At 46.8% G+C, this 22,269-nt stretch overlaps 1 protein-coding gene across 1 annotated transcript in view; it reads right to left on the bottom strand.

Annotated features, from left to right (window-relative positions):
* Positions 1-6,455: 6,455 nt before the first annotated feature.
* The window catches only part of WT1 (WT1 transcription factor), a 48,220-nt gene continuing 32,406 nt past the window's right edge, over positions 6,456-22,269 (bottom strand). Inside the window, 5 exon segments of the mRNA NM_001435935.1 lie at positions 6,456-7,873; positions 10,678-10,770; positions 11,369-11,458; positions 14,953-15,103; positions 18,305-18,401. Coding sequence (NP_001422864.1) covers positions 7,752-7,873; positions 10,678-10,770; positions 11,369-11,458; positions 14,953-15,103; positions 18,305-18,401 — 553 coding nt within the window. The 3' untranslated portion in view covers positions 6,456-7,751.

Below are 22,269 nucleotides of genomic sequence, written 5' to 3'. Positions count from 1 at the left end.
AGCTCTCCTCTCTGCAGTGAGGCAGGGCCAAGGCTCCCTGGCAGGAGTGGCGCAGGGCCAGTGCAGGCCAGGGCCCCGCATCAAGCTCTGCCTCAGTCCTCTCTGAATGGCTGAACCTGTTCCACGCACAGCCAGAGGCCTGGCTGCCCTGAGCAGTGCCTGCCAGCAAGACGGAGGGTAGGCAGGCTAAGCACCTGTGGCCTCTCCTTTCATCTTCAGGACAACCTGGGAGATGAAGAGTGGTGCTGTCTGAGTTGAATCTCCAAGGCGCAGAAGGCGTTGCCAGGCTCACGGGGCTGAGTGGCAGAGGGTGTGCTAGTAGCCGCTGCACCTCAGCGCTGGGATATTCCTGTCTCTTTGGGGGTGGGGGCCATGCCACCCCACTGCCTCTTCCCAAGATCCTCACCCTTTGCTCTGGTCTCTTTCTAGGCTGTCCTTCGTGAGCAGAGGTGAGCAGAGAGATTGGCCAGGGGCTGGATCGATAGGCAGAACTGTTGTGGCATCTTGCCACTAGCCACTAGCAGTTGAATGCTACTAACACTGGAGGGGTGTCCTTCAAGGTTCTCCTCAGTGGCGTTCCCTGGGGCCTGGGAACCCCTGCCTAGAAACGGTGGTGGTTTGTCTCCAGGAGGCAGCATCGGGAACATCTCTCTCATCAGGCAGCATCGGGAACATTCACTGGGTGGGCACTTTTGTTGCCCACCCAGTGAATTCAAAGTCAGCTCTCTCAGGAGGGAGAGGTAAACGCCGTCTCCCCCAGCCTGGTTATGCGGTGAAGGCAGAAGCTGTCCCACCCAGCTCCTCTCACTGTCTTCCCCCTACAACAAGCTCTCCATGAGCCGGAGCAGGGAGCACTCCTTCCCAGGACGCTGCTAGGGGAGAGGTTTGCTGGGGCAGGGCTGGAAGGCGGGCAAAGATAGAGGCCACCGACCGGGATCGTTACACTTTTAGAAGTCAGAAAAATTGGGACAGGCAGTGTCTCTAGGACAGGCTCCCTGGCTTTTGTCATCTGGATGGTAAGGACTCATCTTTTAAAAGTGGAGGCTGCCTGCTGAGAAGTGAGACAATCCCATCCATGGGGTCACATCCACAAAAGCCCCCACACCCCTCCATCCCTGGAAACCAACGGCTTCCTCCTCAGCCTGCTCCCTCTGACGTAGAACCCCTTGGGAAAGCAGGATACTGCTTTTAAAGAGTAATCGTTGACCTTGAACTCTTAAGATGTGTTTCTCAATTTTCCCCTTTTATCACTATCCGGCTAACATTATGCCATGTCATTTCTTGAGTTCCGGTATTTAATACAAAATGTTGAATGAAAACATATTTTGTAAACAGGCTCTACAACTGGGTATGGGGGAAGGGAACGCTGTGTCAATCCTGCCCATCCTTTCTCTGGGCACTTGACAAACATCCCTGGTATCCTGGCAAGTGGGCAAGACATCGCTCTTGCATTCTCTCAACATTCCTGCTCCTCTGGTGCATGAGGCCAACGTGCCCTGGGACGGGGGACAAATGTGGTACAGTGTAGGAGTGAAGAATATGGGCTCTGACTCAGCCAGATTAAAATCTCAACTCTGCCCTATGCACGAACTGCATGATCCTGTGGGAGGTACTTCTGGAGTCTCAGTTTCTTCATCTGTAAAATGGGAACCACTGTCAAAAGGAGGCGAGTGGAGAGAGTGCATGTAAATGGAGAATGCATGTAAGATGGCACTGAGCTGCACACAAAGGATCAATACATGGTGTGCATTGATCCGATTCGCCGTTCATCACTTGAGCATCTCCTAATTGTGAAAGTCCTGGAGTGTGCATTCACAGGCCAGTGCAGGTTCATGCTGGGGGCAGGCCCTGTGAGACAGAAGCCCCCTCTTCCTGCAGACCTCCCTGACATCCGCACTCCATTCCTCATCTGTCTCATCTTTCTTCCCAGACTGGTCTTCCTCACTCCACCCCTCCTCCTTCTTTCTCCTGGAGCCCAACTGCCTCCTCCATGGCCCTCCGAATCCCCACTGCATCAGGCAATCCTTCATGGCCAAGTGTCAGCATCACCAATGCTCCTGGGATGACAGGAGCGGGGAAAGCCACTGGTCTCAACCAACCTCTCCCCTCTGCATTTATCTCAGCCCATCCCCCGGACCATCCTTCAATTCTCCCCCGCTCCATAAAAATATCGCACCAACTCCGCAGTTCACATTTGCTCATTTGGTCTGCTTGACTTGCTTACCGTTGCGGTCTCCCTGTCTGAGGCCTCTACTCGAATTGGGATGATTTTGTCTGTACTTAAAGGCACTGACCTTCCAGATCCCTGGACTTCAGGAATTTGTCCTCATCCTCTCACCAGTCTCTGAAGCACCACCTTATTCAGGGGTCTGGTCTTGATCGTCCTAACTGTGCAGGGCTGGCCGGTGGGTTTCCAGATCTCTGAGATACTACCCTTCCTATGCTGTCTGGCTCTCTCTTTCCTTCTCAAGGCCAGCCTGAGAGCTAACAGAATCAGCATTTTGCTTGAAAAACGGAGGAAAGCCCAGAGCCCTCCATGGAATCAGCTACTTTCTCAGCATAACATCAACTGACAATAGAAATCAGACCAGGTGTGATCATCATCATGAATATTTATATTTATTTATCAGCTTTGCAAGATCCTATCAAATAAATAATTATACATATTTCAATCACTTGATAATTAAAATAGTCACTAGAAGCAAAGACCTGAATGAAGAGCCCAGACCTTTATATTTTCATAGAGATTTGTCTTCCTTTTTGTGGTTCTCATGCATTTACCTATGAGAAATTCCTACAAGCCACTCTGCCTGATTCAAGACTTTGAAGAAAAATGCCTCCTGCGAGTCAGTTAATTCAGAATGGTGGATTAAAGACAGCCCAGACAGCAATTCTTAGCATCACCCCTCTCATCTGGTAACAGTCCATCTACAGCAAGTCACTTCCCTCTTCTATGCCAGGGTCTCTCAACCAGGAGACTATTGACATTTTGGGCCAGATCATTCTTTGGGAAGGGGGAGGAAAGGGCTGTCCTGTGCACTGTAGGTTGTTTAGCAGCATCTCTGGCCTGTATCCTCCAGATACCAGGAGCACCCCACCCCTGCCCTGGTCATGATGATCCAAAATGTCTCCGGAATTGCCAAATATCCCCTGGGCGAGCAAAATCAACCCCCCACCCCACCACCCCCCCGCCACACACACAAACTTCTTCCTGGCACATCCATTAGTCCAAGATTAGTGTTGCAAACACCCTTCAGGGAGGACAGGGCTCCAAGGACCATCACCTTTGCTCTTTGTTACCCAAGAGAGCCAAGAAAGTAGTTCCTAGTAGCAGCAAGACATGGGAAAACCCTGCCTGCCAGTGAGGCTTGGGGCTCACAGGGAATACATGCTCACCAAGGCCATAAGACTTCAATTTGTGGATGCTAGAAAACAGGGCATCAGGGAGGCAGGGGTCCACTGCTGAGATGTGTGACTGAGTGAGGTGCAAGGACTGGAGAGGCAGGTGTGCCCCTCACCACACTTGATCTTACCTGTGGAAGTCTCCCCAACTTGTGGAAGTCACCAACACAGGATCCGCCAACTGTGTTTGAAAACAACCCCCTCATGGATGGATTTCCCTGGGCTGGTGCACAGTTCCTCTGACTGCATTCAGCATGCGTGTCTTGACCCACAGTGGACCTTCACAGTAGGGCCCTGTGCCGTCTTCACTGACTCCTCTCAAGGACTAGAAGGGCCCAGCACCATCCCAGGATAGTCAAGTGCTAATCTCATCAGTCACCCTTCAAGTACTTAACAAGCCCACCCTGTAGATCCTTGCTACACACAGTGTCATCCACAGGCTGGTACAGTGGGAATCCCCTGGGAACTTGTTAGAAAAGAAGACTCTCAAGGCCCCGCCCCAGAACTTCTGAATCTGAGTCTGAGCTTTAGCAAATTTCCCAGCTGCTGTCCATGGATGTGAACGCTGAGAATTCCTAATGGAAGTAATGCAGGAAAGGGAGAAGATCTCCTTCCCTCTAGAAGCTCACATTCTGGCAGAGAAAAAAGGATACATAAAAATGAAGGTCAGCGCGGTGGCTCACTCCCGTAATCCCAGCACTTTGGGAGGCCAAGGCGGGCGGATCATGAGGTCAGGAGTTCGAGACCAGCCTGGCCAACATGATGAAACCCCCATCTCTACTAAAAATACAAAAATTAGCCGGGCGTGGTGGTGCATGCCGGTAATCTCAGCTACTCAGGAGACTGACGCAGGAAAACTGCTTGAACCCAGGAGTTGGAGGTTGCAGTGATCCAAGATTGCAGCACTGCACTCCAACCTGGGCAACAGAGCAAGACTCCATCTCAAAAAAAAAAAAAAAAAAGTATACACACACACACACATACACACACACACACACACACACACACAACATTAGCTGGGCATGATGCCATGAGCCTGTAATCCCAGCTACTCAGGAGGCTGAGGCAGGAGAATCGCTTGAACCCAGCAGGCAGAGGTTGCAGTAAGCCAAGGTTGCACCACTGCACTCCAGCCAAAAAAAAAAAAGGATATATAAAAAATGAGGCAAGGGAGCAGAGTGCAAGTCTACACCACCAAGCATGTTTTGGGAGGACACCTGGATGCTGAAGACCAAGACTAAGTGCTGCCTTAGCCACTTACTTCTGCTGAGCCTCAATGTCCTCATCTGTAAAGTGGGGATAACACTTGCCCTGTCTACCCTACAGGAGTGTCCTAAAGATCCAAAAGGAGGGGAAAGCACTATTCTGACCTAAAGTACTATTTAATGTTAAATGTACTCTAAATGTTACAGAGGTTCAGAGAGGAGACGGCTCCGGGTGACTGGAAGAGTCTGGGAAGATCCAGCAGAGGGAGTTGGGGAACTGGGAGTACTGAGTCATATGCTAAACGAGGTGCTGCAGTAAATAAAGCAAGATGGAAAAGTGCACATGCTGACGACTGCACCCAACACCGCCTCAAGCCTGGGCCACAGGGAGCTCCCACTGATTCCTCACAGTCTATGGAAGAGCAACACCGTGGGTCTCAGTAACACGTACAGTGTTCACGAGTGCTTTACAGAAGACACAGCAAGCACAGATGGTCTCTGTGGCAAGGCTGGCAAGAAGCTCAATTGCTGCAAAAGTTATTAACTCTGGGTTGGGGCAGAGGGCAATGGACTTGTTTCCATTTTTCAGAGCTGACCTGTGGGGATGGTTAGACACTGCAAGAGGATGCCTGGAGGAGGGGGAGGTAAAAAAAAATGAGCCAGTGAGTTCTTGGGTAATAGTTTTCCTAGATAACGTTTATGAGCCTTTGTTATGTACTTGATGTTTTCATACTTACAAAAAATTCCTCCTCACTATGATCCTATCAGGCAGAGACTTTTGTCCCCACTTCACAGATAAGGAAACTGGAGATTTAGAATTTGAAGACAGGTTGGTCTGCTTTCCAAAGCCCATGAGCTTAACTGCAAGCTAAACTTGCAGGGTCGTCTGAGAATCTCTGTTCTTCCCTGTGCAGTTGAAACAATCAATGTGGCTGTACTTTTGTTGTAAGACCTGGCTCTTCCCGACTCACTGACGTTTGCCATGCTTGTCCTGAGCTTCTCCAGAGAAACGCTGTCTTCTGGCAGGAAAAGATAAAAACGGCTGATATAAATGAGTCACCACACTCGCTATAATTAACAGTGATGCAAGAGCCAGATGCAAAATAAGAGAGGCCTCCGGACCTGACTTTTAGGCTGCCCAAACTTTGAGCTGCACTTCAACGCACAACAGTCTCCATGGCTGGGCTTCCATCTGTTTGAGACGTATTTTAAATGAAGAAATAAAACCCGGAATGCATGCAAACCCCAAGACAAGGGAGCTGAGAGGAGCGGCACCAAATTAATCTCCTTATTTACAATTCAAAAACCACACACCAGAGCACAGAGTTTATAGTTTATAGATAATATAGATCTTTGCTTTCACACTCAGTTGCCCTGGAAAGGCTGAGCAGTTTTCAATCTGCTGAGCTGATTTATAGCAAGTACAGTTGTAAATTCAATTGTACTAGGTGTTCAGCCTATGCCCTCCCAGTGATGTATCTGTGAACTTTCAAAAGGACAAGTTATCATGAACATCTCTCTATTTTCTTTTGCTGATCTGGAGTAAGAAGTGATACAATGATAATCTGCCTAAAATAAACCTTAAAACATAATCCCCACATCATCCACAGACCCCATTCAACCACAGCACGAGCACGATCACTCTGTAATGCAAGGTGAAGGCATTCTCTGAGGCTTCTAGGACATGTAAGTCCCTCCTGAAGTTTGACAGAGATAAATAAATTGTGGTCACGACCTGGATAGGCTCACTAGTAGCATTCGACGTCGGTGGCGTCTTCTCTTACCTGTTTAAAAGAGGCTCAGTGGCCTTGAGATTTGAACACAATACAGCTGATGGAATCTTGCCACTTTCCTTTTGAATAGACTTTAATTGAGAGCGAAGTGAAAAATGCAGGTTACAATTTTAAGTGTTATCATCAATATCTTGTAAGATCAACACCCAGTGATGCATCTAGTACTTATACAGTCCTAATTTTAGTTGTCAAAGAGCAAATCATTATCAGACATATATTTACACAGTAATTTCAAGCAACAGTAAATAAATTCCCTCCCTTAAAAAACAAAACACAACACAACACACACACGCACGCACACGCACACACAAGCACTTTTAAACAATGCATTTCCTCACCCAGGAAGTCTCATTTTTTTCACATATACTTGTAGACCCAAAGTTACTTAAGTTACTTAAAAACAGTCTGATCAGTGGAGATTCTGGACCAGCCCCTATTTTCTTTTAAAGTCACTTTCATTTTTACAACTTGAAGCCACATAACCAGCATGGTTTGTTTACACCAAGGACACCCCCAATGATGAAAATGAATTCCAAATGAATTCCCCTTCATTTGTGCGAGGAGATATGTACATCTATGAAGACACATATGATTACTACTCAAAAGAGTCAAAAACATACACAAAAAATCTCAGATCTTCATAGTTTCTTAAGAGCAGTGTGCCAATGTTCACATTGAAATAACTGAATGGTAAAATTCTTTTAGATTTCTATACAGAGGTACTGGTTAGTTCTGATTCTTCCTTCAGCTGCTTGAAATGCATGAGCTTTACAAGTTGCCTGGCAGAACTACATCCTGCTTTCCAGGTTAGCGGTCTGGCTGACCTCGGGAATGTTAGACAAGACTCACCCCCGATGCCTTGCTCTCTGATTTATTTCTTGCTGATGCTGTTAGTAAATGGAAACCATGACAAAGTTTACATTAGCAGACACATACACATGCCCTGGCCTATAAATATTCCACGATGGAAAATGGCACAATAATTCCATCCCCAGCGAAAACGAGCATAAAAAAAGAAGGGAAGGGTCAGGGGGGACATGATCAGCCATGACTCTTCTTACAGTAGAAAATCCAGACCAAATGGCAATGGGCTTTTAACTAACCGGACACTGTTAGCCGCTTCTCCAGGGCCTGTGAGTCAACTAAAAGTAGGCAGAGCAGAGACCAACTCTTCCAGGCACACCTGGTGGTTTCCAGAGGCACCGATATCTTGTCTTGGAAGTTGGATGAAGAAGATCAACTGAAGTTTCCTTCTTAGGGAAGTGAGTGAGGAGGAGTGGAGAGTCAGACTTGAAAGCAGTTCACACACCGTGCTGCCTGGGACACTGAAGGGTCCCCGAGGGAGACCCCCTCAAAGTGCCAGCTGGAGTTTGGTCATGTTTCTCTGATGCATGTTGTGATGGCGGACTAATTCATCTGACCGGGCAAACTTTTTCTGACAACTTGGCCACCGACAGCTGAAGGGCTTTTCACCTGTTGACACAATTGCCAGTCAGAGACACTTGCAATGAAGAGACGGGCGCAAGTTCAACTATCAAGGCCTGAGTCAAGTCATTACAAGGCACCCACTCTGAATTCCCCATCGTTCCATCCCTGAGCTAACCAACTGAGCTCATTTCCCAGGCAGCCTTGAAACAGCAGCACCTCTGGGGGCTTTAAGGATCGAAATATTGTAAAGTTATATTCTTAGGCCAGAAAACTTGGAAAGTGGGAGATAAAGAATGAGTCAAGTTGGGGGAAATGTCTGAGCAATTCATAATTAAGGGGAAGAACGTTTGTTTCAGTCTCTGCTGACAGAATGTTTTGCGGACTGTGTAAATTTCTCCCCCTTGCTGAGTAAGTTGGGAACTGAGCAGAACTGGGCTGCAGAAGCCTCCAGGTCATCACCCTGGGTATTACTGAGTGATCACTGTCCAGGGATCTGAGCTGTGACTGAAGCTTTTAACACTTCTATCTGTGTAGATACCCTGGATGGGCTGGATACTTTAAAAATAAATCACTGATACCAGTTTGCATGTTATGTGTTTTTGTTTTTCTCTTAAAGTGTTACTGAGAGCATAATCTTGTTATATGGAAGATTCTAGTTGGGGCGTGGTTCTTAGATTTTTAATAAGCTTGCCAAAAGATTGAGGCTTCTCCACCCAAAGAGCCCTCAGACATTCTTTCCAAGCCTCATTCTCATTAGGGAGAATAACTATCATTTATTTGATGCTTAACATATGCCAAGCCTTGTGCTGGGCTGCACACACGCGCGCGCGCGTGCACACACACACACACACACACACACACACACCCTCATGTATTCCTTACAACAGCCCGTAGGGGAAGCGTTATTATCCCCACTCTACAGATGAGGTAGGACATCTATTGAAGGCAGATGCAGGCAGAACTCAAATCTCCAGGTCTGTTGAATTCCAGAGCCCACACTCTTTCCTGTATCACACCTCCCAGGCCTAGCCATGATGGAAAAGCAGCTGCGGCTCCATCCTAAGGAAGAATGTGCAGAAGCCAAACCCTGTACCACTTGACGGATCTTCTCAGATACTGCTGGTCCCACTTGGCCTTCTCTGAGTACTGATTTGGACAAGCACTGAGAAATGTCCCAGGAGGGCTGGTGTCCCAGGGTCAGACTGGAGGCCAATCAAATGCGGTATTAAACAGTCTGCTGGTGAAACAGGTCATGTCACACTTACTTGGGGAGTGTGACAGCAGTGTACAAGGGACTATAACACTTTGCCACCAAATTATGAGCTCAGGACTAAGTCAAAGAAGCATCGAAGGCACCTGAGGAAGGGAAGCAAGATCCCATCCCACCAACCATGGACCACAGGTACCTTGGCTCTGTTTTTAAATGCAGCCAGTTTGGGCAGAGAATCTGGGGCTGCCCAGGGGTTTGTGATGTCATGTTTTCCTTCACACGCTGTTCCTCTGCTCTTCCTGGCCTGGCTCCCACTCTCCAACCCCACCTCCAGCAGTGCCGTCAAGGGCTGGCTCCTAATGGACAAATCCCAACCCTCTCTCTCATCATCTTCATTCCTCTCAGTCTCTCAGTGGTGTTCAGCTTTGCTGACTTTGACTCTCTGCTTGACTCCCCATGCTCCCTGGACTGCAGCGTAAATGCCTGTTCCTTCTCCAATAAAGAAGCAAGTGGGACAAGGTGGGCTGGAAGCAGACAGAACTGGATTTGCTACTTACTAACTTTGTGACTTTAGATAAGCCATTGAATTACTATTGCCTCAGTCCCCTCATCTGTAAGATGGGAATAAAACATGCCGACCTTACTTTTTTTGTTTTGTTTTGAGACAGGGTCTTATTCTGTCGCTTGGGATGAAGTACAGTGGTGGGATCACCGCTCACTGCAGCCTCAGCCTCCCAAGCAAGCTCTAGTGATCCTCCTACCTCAGCCTCCCCCAAATAGCTGGGACTACAGGTGCACACCACCATGCCCAGCTAGTTTTTGTATTTTTTGTAGAGACAGGGTTTTGCCATGTTGCCCAGGCTGGTCCTGAACTCCTGGGCTCAAGTGATCCACCCACCTCAACCTCCCAAAGAGCTGGGATTACAGGCATGAGCCACCACACCCGGTCCTATCTTACTCTACTTACAAGCATGTTGTGAAGATAGACTTAGACAAGCTAAGCATTAACCCTCTTTCCAAAGGTAGAAAATATGCAACAAAGGTGGTGCTATTTTTATTATGAATCACACCAGCCTTGCAGAAAGCAAAAACCTTCAGCAGCCAGTAAATAAATGCCCTATTCTCCTCTCTGTACTAGTACAAAAGAAATAATACCCACTCACTGATACTGGTCCCACAGAAACCAAGACTGCTCCGGGGGCATTAACTTTCAGCAAAGCAAGGACTCAGTTCTCTGAAAACAGTGCCATGAAACATATGCTCTCAGAAGAATAAATGTTTGGCTTGCTAGAATTTCTGCTGCTTTTCTGTAAAGTTGATTATCATATCAAACAGAGTGACAAAATGTGTGACATGACAAACTGGAAACAGTAGGGACCTGGCTTATCTCTTCATTTTCATTCTGCACACTCCAGCCATTTTTTTCCCATCTTTCTCCTTCTCTGTATTTCCACCCTCCCCTTCTTTAAAAAATGTTATTATTTATTATTTAAAGATAGCCATGCACTATTCCTTCTCTCAGCTGAGGCTAAACCTTAGAACTTTTACACTAGTCTTTTCCAATCCCTCTCATCACAATTTCATTCCACAATAGTTTAAAAAAATAATGAAAAATAAATGTGAAGAAAAGTTTACGCACTTGTTTTACCTGTATGAGTCCTGGTGTGGGTCTTCAGGTGGTCGGACCGGGAGAACTTTCGCTGACAAGTTTTACACTGGAATGGTTTCACACCTAAATGGACAGAGAAGGTCTAGCCTCGGCCCTAACAATGTGGGGCACAGTGAGGCCCACAAGGCTGACTTCTGACAGCTGGAGGAGCCCAGCATTTCCAGCCACGCCTGCAATGTCTGCATCTGCCTCACCCTCAGATTTCTCCAGTCCCCCAGGCCCAACAAGAATCCCTGATTCTGCACAGTAATCTTCAAGGACCTGCTTCTAGCTTGGGAACAATCATTCCTTAACCACAAAGGTCCAGCTTCTCACCAGCTGGAAGATCTCAGCTGTGTCAGAGACAGGAAAAGTGAATCACACGCTACAAATCGGATTCCACTCTCCGTCACCCTCATTCTTTGCCGATGCTCAGTGTATCATCAGCCCAATGCTAGTGGGATCTCGCTGTTCTGTGGTTTGCAGGGGAAATGTGGGGTGTTTCCTTTTCTTTCTTTTTCTTTAAGAGGAGGAACATCTCCAGAGATTATGGGGGAAAAATACTGGAAAAACTAAACACATGGCTGACTCTCTCATTCATATTCAACAACAAAGAGAATCATGAAATCAATCCTAGCCCAAGGGAACATGGCTGGCAACAATGAGAAGTGAACCTACAAACCTGTATGTCTCCTTTGGTGTCTTTTGAGCTGGTCTGAACGAGAAAACCTTCGCTCACAGTCCTTGAAGTCACACTGGTATGGTTTCTCACCTTGGGGAAGACACATATTCTATTTGAAAATGACACTGGAAAAGGGGATCTCATTCAAGGCAACCTCTCCTGCTAGGACTGAACAGATCCCAAAATGCCTAAAGCACTTTGTTGGAGCTTTTTAGGTTAGGATGATCCCCAACCTGCAAGTTAGAAATGAATGGGAGCTCAGGGGCCAGAGGATTCCACCCCGAAGCTCACATCTAGCTCTGCCATTAAAAAAAAAAAAAAAAAAAAAAAAAAACCCTGGGTGAGGTGTGGTTTCTTTATTGCAAAATGGGTCCAATAATACAGCAACTTCAAAGGATTTATGACCTTTGCATAAAGGGCTCAGCCCAGGGCCTAGCACATAAAGAGTGCTCAAAAAATATTAGCAAATAAAAAACAAAATATTTAACTCCCAGGCAGAATCTGAGGCAGAATTCTGGGATGCATGTGCCTTGAGGTCAACCTCATGAAATAAGAGTTTTATGTTTTACGGCCCGAAGATCTGGTGTTCTGTGCTATGACTCCTTGTTCTTGAGTCAAGCAAATATGCCTCCATGGTTGTGAGATCCTCGAGATACACCAAAAGCATTGAGAAAGTTTTTGGTGTGGTTTATCCAAGAGAAGCCAGTAGTGGGATTACCCAACCTCCTGACTCAGAATGGAGAAGCCTCACCCCTGTCCTCACTAGAGAAAGTTCAGCCAGATACTGGGACCTGAGCCCCAAGAGAAGTGAGCAACCCCAAGCCTTCCCACCTTCCTAGGAGAATCCTGAGTCACAGGCATCTGGGATGGAAACAAGCCATTCTGGAATCAGTCAGGTCCTGTTACCTTTCCAACCTCAAAGCCTCTGCTATTTCCCTCACGAATCTCTATTCCCCACTATGCCAGAGCTCACATCCTGAAGTCCTCCTTGCACTCTGCTCACACTAAATGTTCCCTGTCTCCACATCGAAAAGTCTCCTGTATGTCTCCTTCTTCTGCAATGCCTACTTGGAAACTGCATGGGTCAATTTCCCTTCCTTCCCTCATTACAACATTTATTCCAGGGTGTCTAATGTGGTGAGCTATGTCTGGGTCTACAATTCTACAATTCTTCCATGGGCTGGAAAATCCTGAGGACTGGAGCCTTTTTATTTCTTTTCTCAGAGACAGAGTCTCTCCCTGTTGCCAAGACTGAAGTGCAATGGTGTGAGCCTAGCTCACTGCAGCCTCGAAATCCTGGGCACAAGCCATCCTCCCGCCTCAGCCTCCTGAGTAGCTGGGACTACAGGCATACACCAGCACACTTGGCTAAATTTTTAAAAATATTTTTTGTAGAGACGGGGTCTCACTATATTGACCAGGCTGGTCTTGACCCCCTTAAGCAATCTTCCCGCCTATGCCTCCCAACATACTGGGATTACAGGTGTGAGCCACTGCACCTGGCCCCTTTCTTTGTATTTGTATCCAGCTTGGTGCCTTATGCTTCACCTCTGCACGCTGGAGAACACAATACCCCTATTGAGTCTGATTTCCTTCCCCTGCCTTTGAGCTTCTGCTCACCTATCACTTTCTCTGCCCAACCTACCAGCCTTCACTGGTTAACCCAAGCCCTTCTTCCTCCAAGAAACTTTCTCAGATGACCCTAGTCATCTGATACCCTCCAAACTCCTCGGTGCCTCCTGTCTCTGATATAGTACATGATCATGTACTCTTAGTCACTTTTCATTTGTTTATATCCTCGCTCCCAAACAAACCACCAACTCTTTGAGAAGGGGGATTATAACCTGCAGTTAAAAAGCAGGAGCCTGAGTCCTCTTTCTGTTATATCCTACCCTCTTAATAAATGTTTTGCGAGTGAGGATTAAATGAAATATACATGTAGAGAGCCTGACACCCAAAAAGTACTTAATATAATAGTCCATACTGTTGTTATAAATAAATAAGAAGATATTGCTCTCTTTCAAGGGGGGCTGTAGGATTGTTAAATACCAACCTGCCCTCGTCTTCTGCAAGGAAGAGTTTCTTAAAGGCTCCAGTGGGTCTGGGGTTCTGGCTCTCCTGTTTACTGCCTTCCCTTCACACAGTTGTCTAATCCTCACTGCATTCTAAGTGCTTCTCTCCCATTAAAAGTATCTACAACCATATTGCCTTCATTTATTCCCTTGCATTTTTCAGGCAGGATTTTACTTTTTCGTTTTCCTTATAACCTTGACAGTCACTTTTCAAATGATCCCATTTGGGGAAATGTATAAAAATATAACATGCCACTGGTCCCCTCCTCTTTAGCCTCAAAGTCTGTGGCCCACTAAGTGCAAACTCAGGTTGATACCAGAATTGTATCCTCTGGATACAGTGAATTAGCAAAATCCAGTGGTCTAAGGAAATCTGAATGCAGCTCACTTTTTTCTCCAGCTTCCCAAGAGCAAAATCAGCAGTAATATTACAGTTGTAACAGTCATCTTATAATTATGCTGTTCTTTGATTGTGGAAAAGGTAGCAGTAGCTCCTCTGTAAGAAAACCTGGGTTTCACCACACTCCCACACTCCCACCTAGTGCCCACAAGGCCCAGAGCAAACATTCTGTGACATGGCTGTCCACATTCAAGGTGGCCAACACCAGACAATGCCAGTTCTCTGTTTCCCACAAGCAGCCTCCTTGACCTGGGGGAAAATCCAGTTTCATTGGAGTATCTTCAAAAATCATCATCTCTCTCTCTCTCCTTTCTTTATTTTATTTTTTTTTTTTTTTGGCAGATTCTTGCTCTGTTGCCTAGGCTGGAGTACAGTGATGAGATCTTGGCTCACTGCAACCTCTGCCTCCTAGGTTCAAGCAATTCTCCTGCCTCAGCCTCCCGAGTAGCTGGGATCACAGGTGCGTGCCACCACACCCGGCTCGTTTTTGTATTTTTAGTAAAGACAGGGTTTCACTTTGTTCGCCAGGCTGGTCTCCAACTCCTGACCTTGGGTAATCCACCCACCTCAGCCTCCCAAAGTGCTGGGATTACAGGTGTGAACCCCCGCACCTGACCTTTTTTTTTTTTTTTTTTAAAGTGATCACAAAAAAACAATCAATTTTCCCCTTCCTGTCTGGTTGATTATTACTGACCTAAGCAGGTAAGTTTTTCTTTGGACCATCTCTTCCAAAATTTCACAACGATCTTGCCCATCGACCTTCTAAAACCACCTGATGACTATATTCCCAGGCTAGCTCCTCTCTCTTTAGAAATGCTAATAGTATTCTAACACCAACACGATTCCCACGCAGGTCTCTTTAATTCTGTGGCACTTTCTCTCTACCGCTCTGCTCTGCCCTTCTGGAAGACAGTTTACTGACTTCTGTAATAAAGGATGGATAATCAGAATGCAAAATGGCCTCACAGCCTCTTTACATCATCTGGATCAGACCTTTCAAAGCAGTGCTTACTTTCCATCCTGGAAATGACCTGGGTCCTTAGCAGCGTGACAGCCTGGAAAAGGAGCTCTTGAACCATGTTTGTCCAAGGCTGGACATTGGGCACACTTACCAGTGTGCTTCCTGCTGTGCATCTGTAAGTGGGACAGCTTAAAATATCTCTTATTGCAGCCTGGGTAAGCACACATGAAGGGGCGTTTCTCACTGGTCTCAGATGCCGACCGCACAAGAGTCGGGGCTACTCCAGGCACACGCCGCACATCCTGTAGGCAGACAGTAAGAGGCAAGGAGGCTTTAAGCCATATGTGAACATTCTGGTAGGTCTTGAGGGAGAGTGAGCTCTGGAATATATTCAAAGAAGGGGTGGCAGGTGCAGACCTAAAACCACTCCCATTCACACTCCAGATTGCCATGGCAGACATCACTAATGGATGCTAGATCAGGACATTCTACAATGCAGTGCTCTAAGGTCATCACTACTGAGCAACCAGAAGTGGCTCTTGAGATGCAACCTACATGAAATGGCTGTCCCAGAGCCTCTGCAAAAGAAATGCTGGTGCCTCAAAGAGCTCCCAATCCGTTCTATCTCTCAGTTTCTCCTCTTGAGGTAGTGATGTTTCGAAGTCCAAAGTCCCAAAACCTAACTACTCCCTCCTGCTTGGAGACATGACCACATGACCTAGAGCCAATCTGCAATGGGTGGGGGCATCCTTATTTGAAAAAAGTGGGATAATGAATGAGCCCCAAACTGACCAGATCATCCAAGTATAGATAAATAACAAGGAAGAAGGAGCCCCTGGATGTGGTGGTCCCATCTGTGAAAGGAAGCAAAACCCACCACAAGGCCATGGTGAAGCCAGCACAACCTTTAATAGTGACACCAGCAAGCACTGGAATCCGTCTGCCTTCTGTGCACTGCACACATCCTTTGCAGGGCATCTGTTGCTCCTCTTTATCTTGTGGAAGTGCAGTGTGTGTGTTGTCAGTCTTCCAAGAATAAGAACTGGAGGAAAACAGAGAGGCAAGCTCCCCTTCCTCTTCTTGGGGTCAGGGAGTCATAAATGGGAGCTCAGCAAGTGCCTGAGTGGGCACTAAATTCTCCTCATTCCTTTACAGATGTGCAAATTAACCCCATAGAGGGTGAGATGCTGACACTAGAGTGCATCCATGTTTTGGTTTTGTTTGTTCTTAAGACAGGATCTTATTCTGTTGCCCAGGCTGGAGTGCAGGAGTTGCCCAGGCACGATCGGGGCTCACTGCAGCCTCGACCTCACCAGCTCAAGTAATCCTCCCACTTGAGCCACCTGAACAGCTAGGACAACACGTGAGAGTCATCATGCCCAGCTAATTTTTTTTTGGTAGAGATAGGATGTCCCTATGTTACTCAGGCTGGTCTCGAACTCTCGAGCTCAAGGGATCCTTCCACTTTGGCCTCCTAGAGTGCTGGGATTACAGGCATGAGCTACCATGCCTGGCCTAAAGCGCATTCATGTTTTGTGCTAAGACCTGGAACCACTTCTGAGTATAACCAACTTCTTGCCCCGTGCATTTTCCACTCTACCCCATGCTTGTGTTCTAGTCCCTATTTCACATTGCCCTGCACTGAAAGGTCACTTTCTTTTTTTGGAAGAAAAATGCTATAGTGACATACAACGCAACATTGATGTTAATAGGCCGAAGTGTCTCAGGGATAATGGTGGCATAAAATTAAATGGTGAGCTAGTTGTTGGATGGGAATACTCAACACCTGTCCAGTCTGGAGTTTTTTAGAGGCCATGACAAGGGAGCTTGACAAACTGGGCTTGATGGGAAAGAAAGCAAAGGAAGCATTTTCCATTTCCCTTAATTCATCCTAGAAGCAGTGCACATGGGAACAGTTGTTAATCTCAGTAAGGGCCCTGGTGAAGGATTCTGATGGTATTCGTCAGGGGACAGGCTTGATGTCTCCCCAAACCGTCGTCAGATTTCCATATTTCTGTAACTCTTGCCTTTATTCCTCTCCATTGAAAGGCTTGGGAGTAGGGAGCACACTGTTCTCTCTTTGTGACACTTCTGGAAACATTAATCAGAACATCTCAGAGCTACTTGCCCCACATATCCTGTGGGGTCTGGCCCGGATACAACTTACTTCTAGAGTACTGACCATTCTGGTGAAAGTATCACTGCTGTTACTCATGTTGCAGCCATGGATTGATGTTTATAAGCCATAAATGAAACCCTTAGTAACTGCGTGTGCTTCTGACCACCCAAAATAGAGACTCCGCAGGGAAGGTAGGCTGAAGGTCTATGGAGGTGGCAGACCAAAATGTCTATTGAATTCTCTGAAACTTTTACCTTTATACTTTACTTTCCTCATGCTCGTTGGAGACCTCTGCCTCCTCCAAAACTGTTCACCATCCTCTGCCTCCCCAAGAAGCAGTATCAGGAGGTAGGTATAAACAGGGGATCTGAAGTCAGGCAAGACCTGTGTTATTAGTCTCGGCTTCACCATTTACTAGCTAGGTGATTCTGGTCAAGTTATTCATCACCTCTGGGCTTCAGTTTCCCCACCCATAGAATAGAGAGAATAACAGTACCTGGTGTACTGCAGATGAAATGAAGGGGGAAAGGCCACATATAGACATGGAGAAACCTTACATGCATATTGCTAAGAGAAAGAAGTCAGCCTGAAAAAGCTACATCTAGTATGATCCCAAATATATGACATTCTGAAGAAACACCAGTGATTGTTGGGAGAAGAAGAGGGAGGGAAGAATAGGTGGAGTGTAGGGAACTTTAAGGGTAGTGAAACTATTCTGTATGATACTAGAATAATAGGTACATGGCACTATGCATTTTTCAAAACCCATAGAACTGTACAATACAAAAAGTGAACCCTAAGGTAAACTATGAGCTAACAATAACTTATCAGTATTGGCTCATCAATTACAACAAATGTACCACATCAGTACAAAATGGTACTAATAGGGTAAAGTCCATTTTTTTCAAGTCTACGTATAAAACTTAGCACAACGCCTAGTATATAGAAAATGTCCAGCCATAGGCGGTACAGTTAGTATGATTATCATCAACACTTGCCACGATGTGTCTACCTGTGGGCACTTTATGATGTAAACCAAATCTTAGAAGTCAAAGGTCCAGGCGGTTAATTCAAACCCAATTAGCTCAAAAGCAAAAGCCACACAGCCTGCCCTGGAGAAGTCAAATGGAGCAGTAAAGGCAGAAAGGAGAGGATTCTGTAGGACGCATCTTGGGCTGTGTCAGGCAGCGGGGCAGCCTCTCTGGGAGAGGACACAGCTGCGTTATCAGACCCAGGGGACGAGCAGGGGTCCCTGATGTTAAAGGAGCCTGCAACGAAGAAGAGGCTTGCCAGGGCCAAAGAGTCCATCAGTAAGGAACTAAAGGGCCGGTAAGCAGGAAGAGGCAGTGCAGCCCCCTTCCCGCTAGGGCCTCTGCGTGCTCACCTGAATGCCTCTGAAGACACCATGCGTGTGTATTCTGTACTGGGCGCCGCAGAGGATGGGCGTGGTGTGGTTATCGCTCTCGTACCCTGTGCCGTGGCTGCAAACACAAAGAAGGGAAAAAAGGCTCAGGGTGGCTCACAGTCGCCATTTGGAAATGCTTATCTGCAGTCAGGAGGGAATGATTGTTTTTACAGTTCACAGAACAAAAATAGTTGGTTTTTGCCTCCCTCCACGGGGCCACTTTAGATGCAGGGTTCTGCGGATGGCGAGGCCGCCGGATCCTGGGGCCGCCACCTCGCAGCCCCTCCCTCATCCTCCGATTCTCGCAGGCGTGCACCGTTCCGGTCTAGGGTCTAGGTCTCGCTCAGACAAGCCGAGGAAAGCCGCAGTGGCAGGGTTTCATCCTCGGCAAGTTGTTTACCATCTAGACGGCAGGGCTGACAGCTGCAAGTATCTCAGGAATGAGCAGAATGCCTCAAGCTTCACGTTAAGTGCACTGAATTTTTGTCGGCACCTCATGACTCAGTTTTTACCAGATAACACCAAAAAAGTGATGACGCAAGAAGAAATGTCGTGTCCTCAGAAGTGGGGATTACACATCTGTGGACCCATTCTGCTTAAACGACAGGTCACTTTTCCAGATCAACTTAACTCTTGGTAGCCTGCCTGTGCTGTAGGTGGGCACTGGAGAATCTTCCTCCAGCATTCGACTGACTAGTCCCCTAACTGGTGCTCAGGTCACCTTCGACTACATAGGAAGAGCTGAAAAATGTGCAATGCCGAAAAGGACAACTTGGAAGGGATGGATGTTCTGCTCTAAAATTATTCTCTCCTTCAGATACAATGCCACTATCTGCTCTACACTTACTTTACTTCCAGATGAGATGAGGCGGACTGAGGTTTTTCACCCACACCAGCAGCACATTAGAATCACATCTAGAAGCACCGAGCAGAGCTCTTATGAAATAGTTCTGTGAAATGATGCAGCTGCTTTGCAAAATATCTGGCACTTCCTCAAAAGGTTAGACATAAAGTTAACGTATGACCCAGAAATCCCACTCTTAGGGATATTCCCAAGAGAAATGAAAACAGATGTCCACACAAAAACTTGTATACATGGTGCATTAGCAACATTATTCCTAAGAGCCAAAAAGTAGAATCAACCCAAATGTCCATCAACTGATGAATGGATAAACCAAAGAGAGTATCTGCATATGATGGAGTATTATTCAGCAGTGAAAAAGAACAAAGTACCAATACATGCTACAATATGGATGAACCTTTAAAACATCATGCTAAGTAAAAAGAAGCCACTCACAAAAGACCACATGTAGTATGACTGCATTTCTATAAAATGTCCAGAATAAGCAAATCTATAGGGACAGAAACTAGATTAGTGGTTGGGTGCCTTGAACTGGGGGAGTTGGGAAGACATAGAAAATGACTGCTGAAAATGTCCTAAAATTGTGGTAATGGTCATACAACTGTGAATATACTAAAAACCACTGCATTGTACACTCTAAATGGGCGAATCACACGGTCTGTGAAATCCATAAATCTGCTTTTAAAAAATTATTGGTGGGGGGGTAGTCCAAGAGGGATGCATCAGTATATTTATGTATTTACTTGAGATGGAGTCTCACTCTATCACCCAGACTGGAGTGCAGTGGTGTGATCTTGGCTCACTGCAACCTCCGCCTCCCGGGTTCGAATGATTCTGGTGCCTCAGCCTCTGGAGTAGCTGGGATTACAGGCGCACGTCACCACGCCCGGCTCATTTTTGTATTTTTAGTAGAGATGGGGTTTCACCATGTTGGCCAGACGGGTCTCAAACTCCTGGCCTTAAGGGATCCAGCCATTTCGGCCTCCCAAAGTGCGGGGATTACAGGTGTGAGCCACCAGGCCCAGCCGCATCAGCATTTTTAAAAGCCTTCAGGTGGGATTAAACTGGCTGCCAGCACTAAGAATTCCATTCTCTGCCTCCATTACTCTTAACAGTTGGTTCCAGGGGTGCTGGGCAGGGAGGCAGGTAAGCTGGTGGGCGGATCAGCCCACTCCATCTGCTGTAGTGTGGGGAAGCCTGGAGCTGACCCAATAATACTCAGCCAGCAGAGAGAGTGCCTGGAAAGGAAGAATGTCTGCCAGGACAACTGAAAAGTCCACACCCCCTAGGGCCACAGAAGCTGTGGGGTTTCACATTTACTTCTGGCTCTAAGCATTTTAGAAAGAACTGCCTGCCGCTCTAAACTACCATACCTTGTCTCCACATTCTTCAAGTAATTTTTGACTTATCTGGGACAGGGGCAATGTCTCAAAGAAGTAACCCCAGGGTCAACCATGCAAAAATTGGGCAAAAATGCCAAACCGAAAGAACATATGTCCTTCTGACCCTTAGAATGTGTTTACCAGGAGAAAAAGGCTGTGTCTGCCTTCCTTACAATTACTTGGTATAGACAGTGGGAAAGTGAGAGGTGACGACAATGGCCATGTGGCAGCAGAAAGAGGGCAGGACCAGAATGGTGCCATGGTGCTGCCAGAACATTTTGCCTCAAAGGTTGTGAAGAGAAGCTGCCTTTGCTTGCTTCAGTCATCTGCATGGAGCCACAATGTGACTTACACATTTTCTTTCTTTTTCTTTTTTGGAGCTTGCTCTATTGCCCAGGCTGGAATGCAGTGGTGTGATCATAGCTTACTGCAGCCTTGAATTTCTAGGCTCAAGTGTTCCTCCTGCTTCCATCTCCCAAAGAGCTGGGACTATAGGTGTCCCACACCATGCCCAGCTGATTTTTATTTTTATCTTTGTAGAAACAGGGTCTTGCTATGTCCTCCATAGGATGGTCTCAAACTCCTGGGCTCAAGTGATTCTCCCACCTTGGCCTCCCAAGATGCTGGGATCACAGGAGTGAGCCACTGCACCTGGCCTACTTTCCACATTTTCTAGGGCTGAAGGAGTTCTAGGGACACAACATTGAAGTTCTGCCATTGAACGGTAAAAATTAGAAATCTGTCTTGACAGCTAAGCTCTGGATGTTAGCTGGATTCCTGGAGGGTGGGGACACGGGAACAGACTTTCCTGAAGACAACTGTCTCATGAAATCAAGCGCTGTGACACTCAAAGGGAACAGCAATCCGCAGAGCCAGACGCAAACTACAAACCAAAGAAGCAACATGCAACAAGACTGTGCCTGCCAAATATGCCAGTAGATTCTCCTACCAGGTCCAGGAAGAAAAAAAAAAAAAACAGCCAGGCCCCTGCCTATGGGGACTTGGGTCTCCAAAAGACAAACACACCAATGCAATTCCACACTGTGGAAACCTGCAATTCAACACTTCCCAATGTGGTGTGCCCAGAGCACCAAGTATAATGTACTGGCATTTGACGTGGTAACAATTCTCTCTAAATAAGTTTATAAAAAGCACCTCGGTGGTCTGGGAACCACAGACTAATAGAGATAGAAAGGACCTAGAAAGACCATCTACGCCAACCCCCCTTCAAAGTAGAAATCTCTTCTAGCTCATGCCCAACAGTTGATCAACATGACTGGTGACTAGTTTTCAAGAGAGCCCATTCCATTTTAGGAGAGCTTTAAAAACAAGCTGAAATCTGCCTTCTCGTCTCTGACTCCTGGAGAACCACTGAAAGAATATTACTTTTTAAAATTATTTTATTTTATTTTTTGAGACGGAGTCTCACTCTGTCACCCAGGCTGGAGTGCAGTGGCGCGATGTCAGCTCACTGCAACCTCCGCCTCCTGGGTTCACGCCATTCTCCTGCCTCAGTCTCCTGAGTAGCTGGGACTGCAGGTGCCCGCCACCACAATCAGCTAATTTTTTTTGTATTTTTAGTAGACACGGGGTTTCATCATTTTAGCCAGGATGGTGTCAATATCCTGACCTCAAGATCCGCCCGCCTCGGCCTCCCAAAGTGCTGGGATTACAGGTGTGAGCCACCCCGCCCAGCCGCA

The sequence above is a fragment of the Macaca mulatta genome, chromosome 14 (genome assembly GCF_049350105.2).
Source record: "Macaca mulatta isolate MMU2019108-1 chromosome 14, T2T-MMU8v2.0, whole genome shotgun sequence".
NCBI lineage: Eukaryota > Metazoa > Chordata > Mammalia > Primates > Cercopithecidae > Macaca > Macaca mulatta.
The sequence above is the reverse complement of the archived record's forward strand: the minus strand, read 5'-3'. Positions and strand labels throughout refer to the sequence as shown.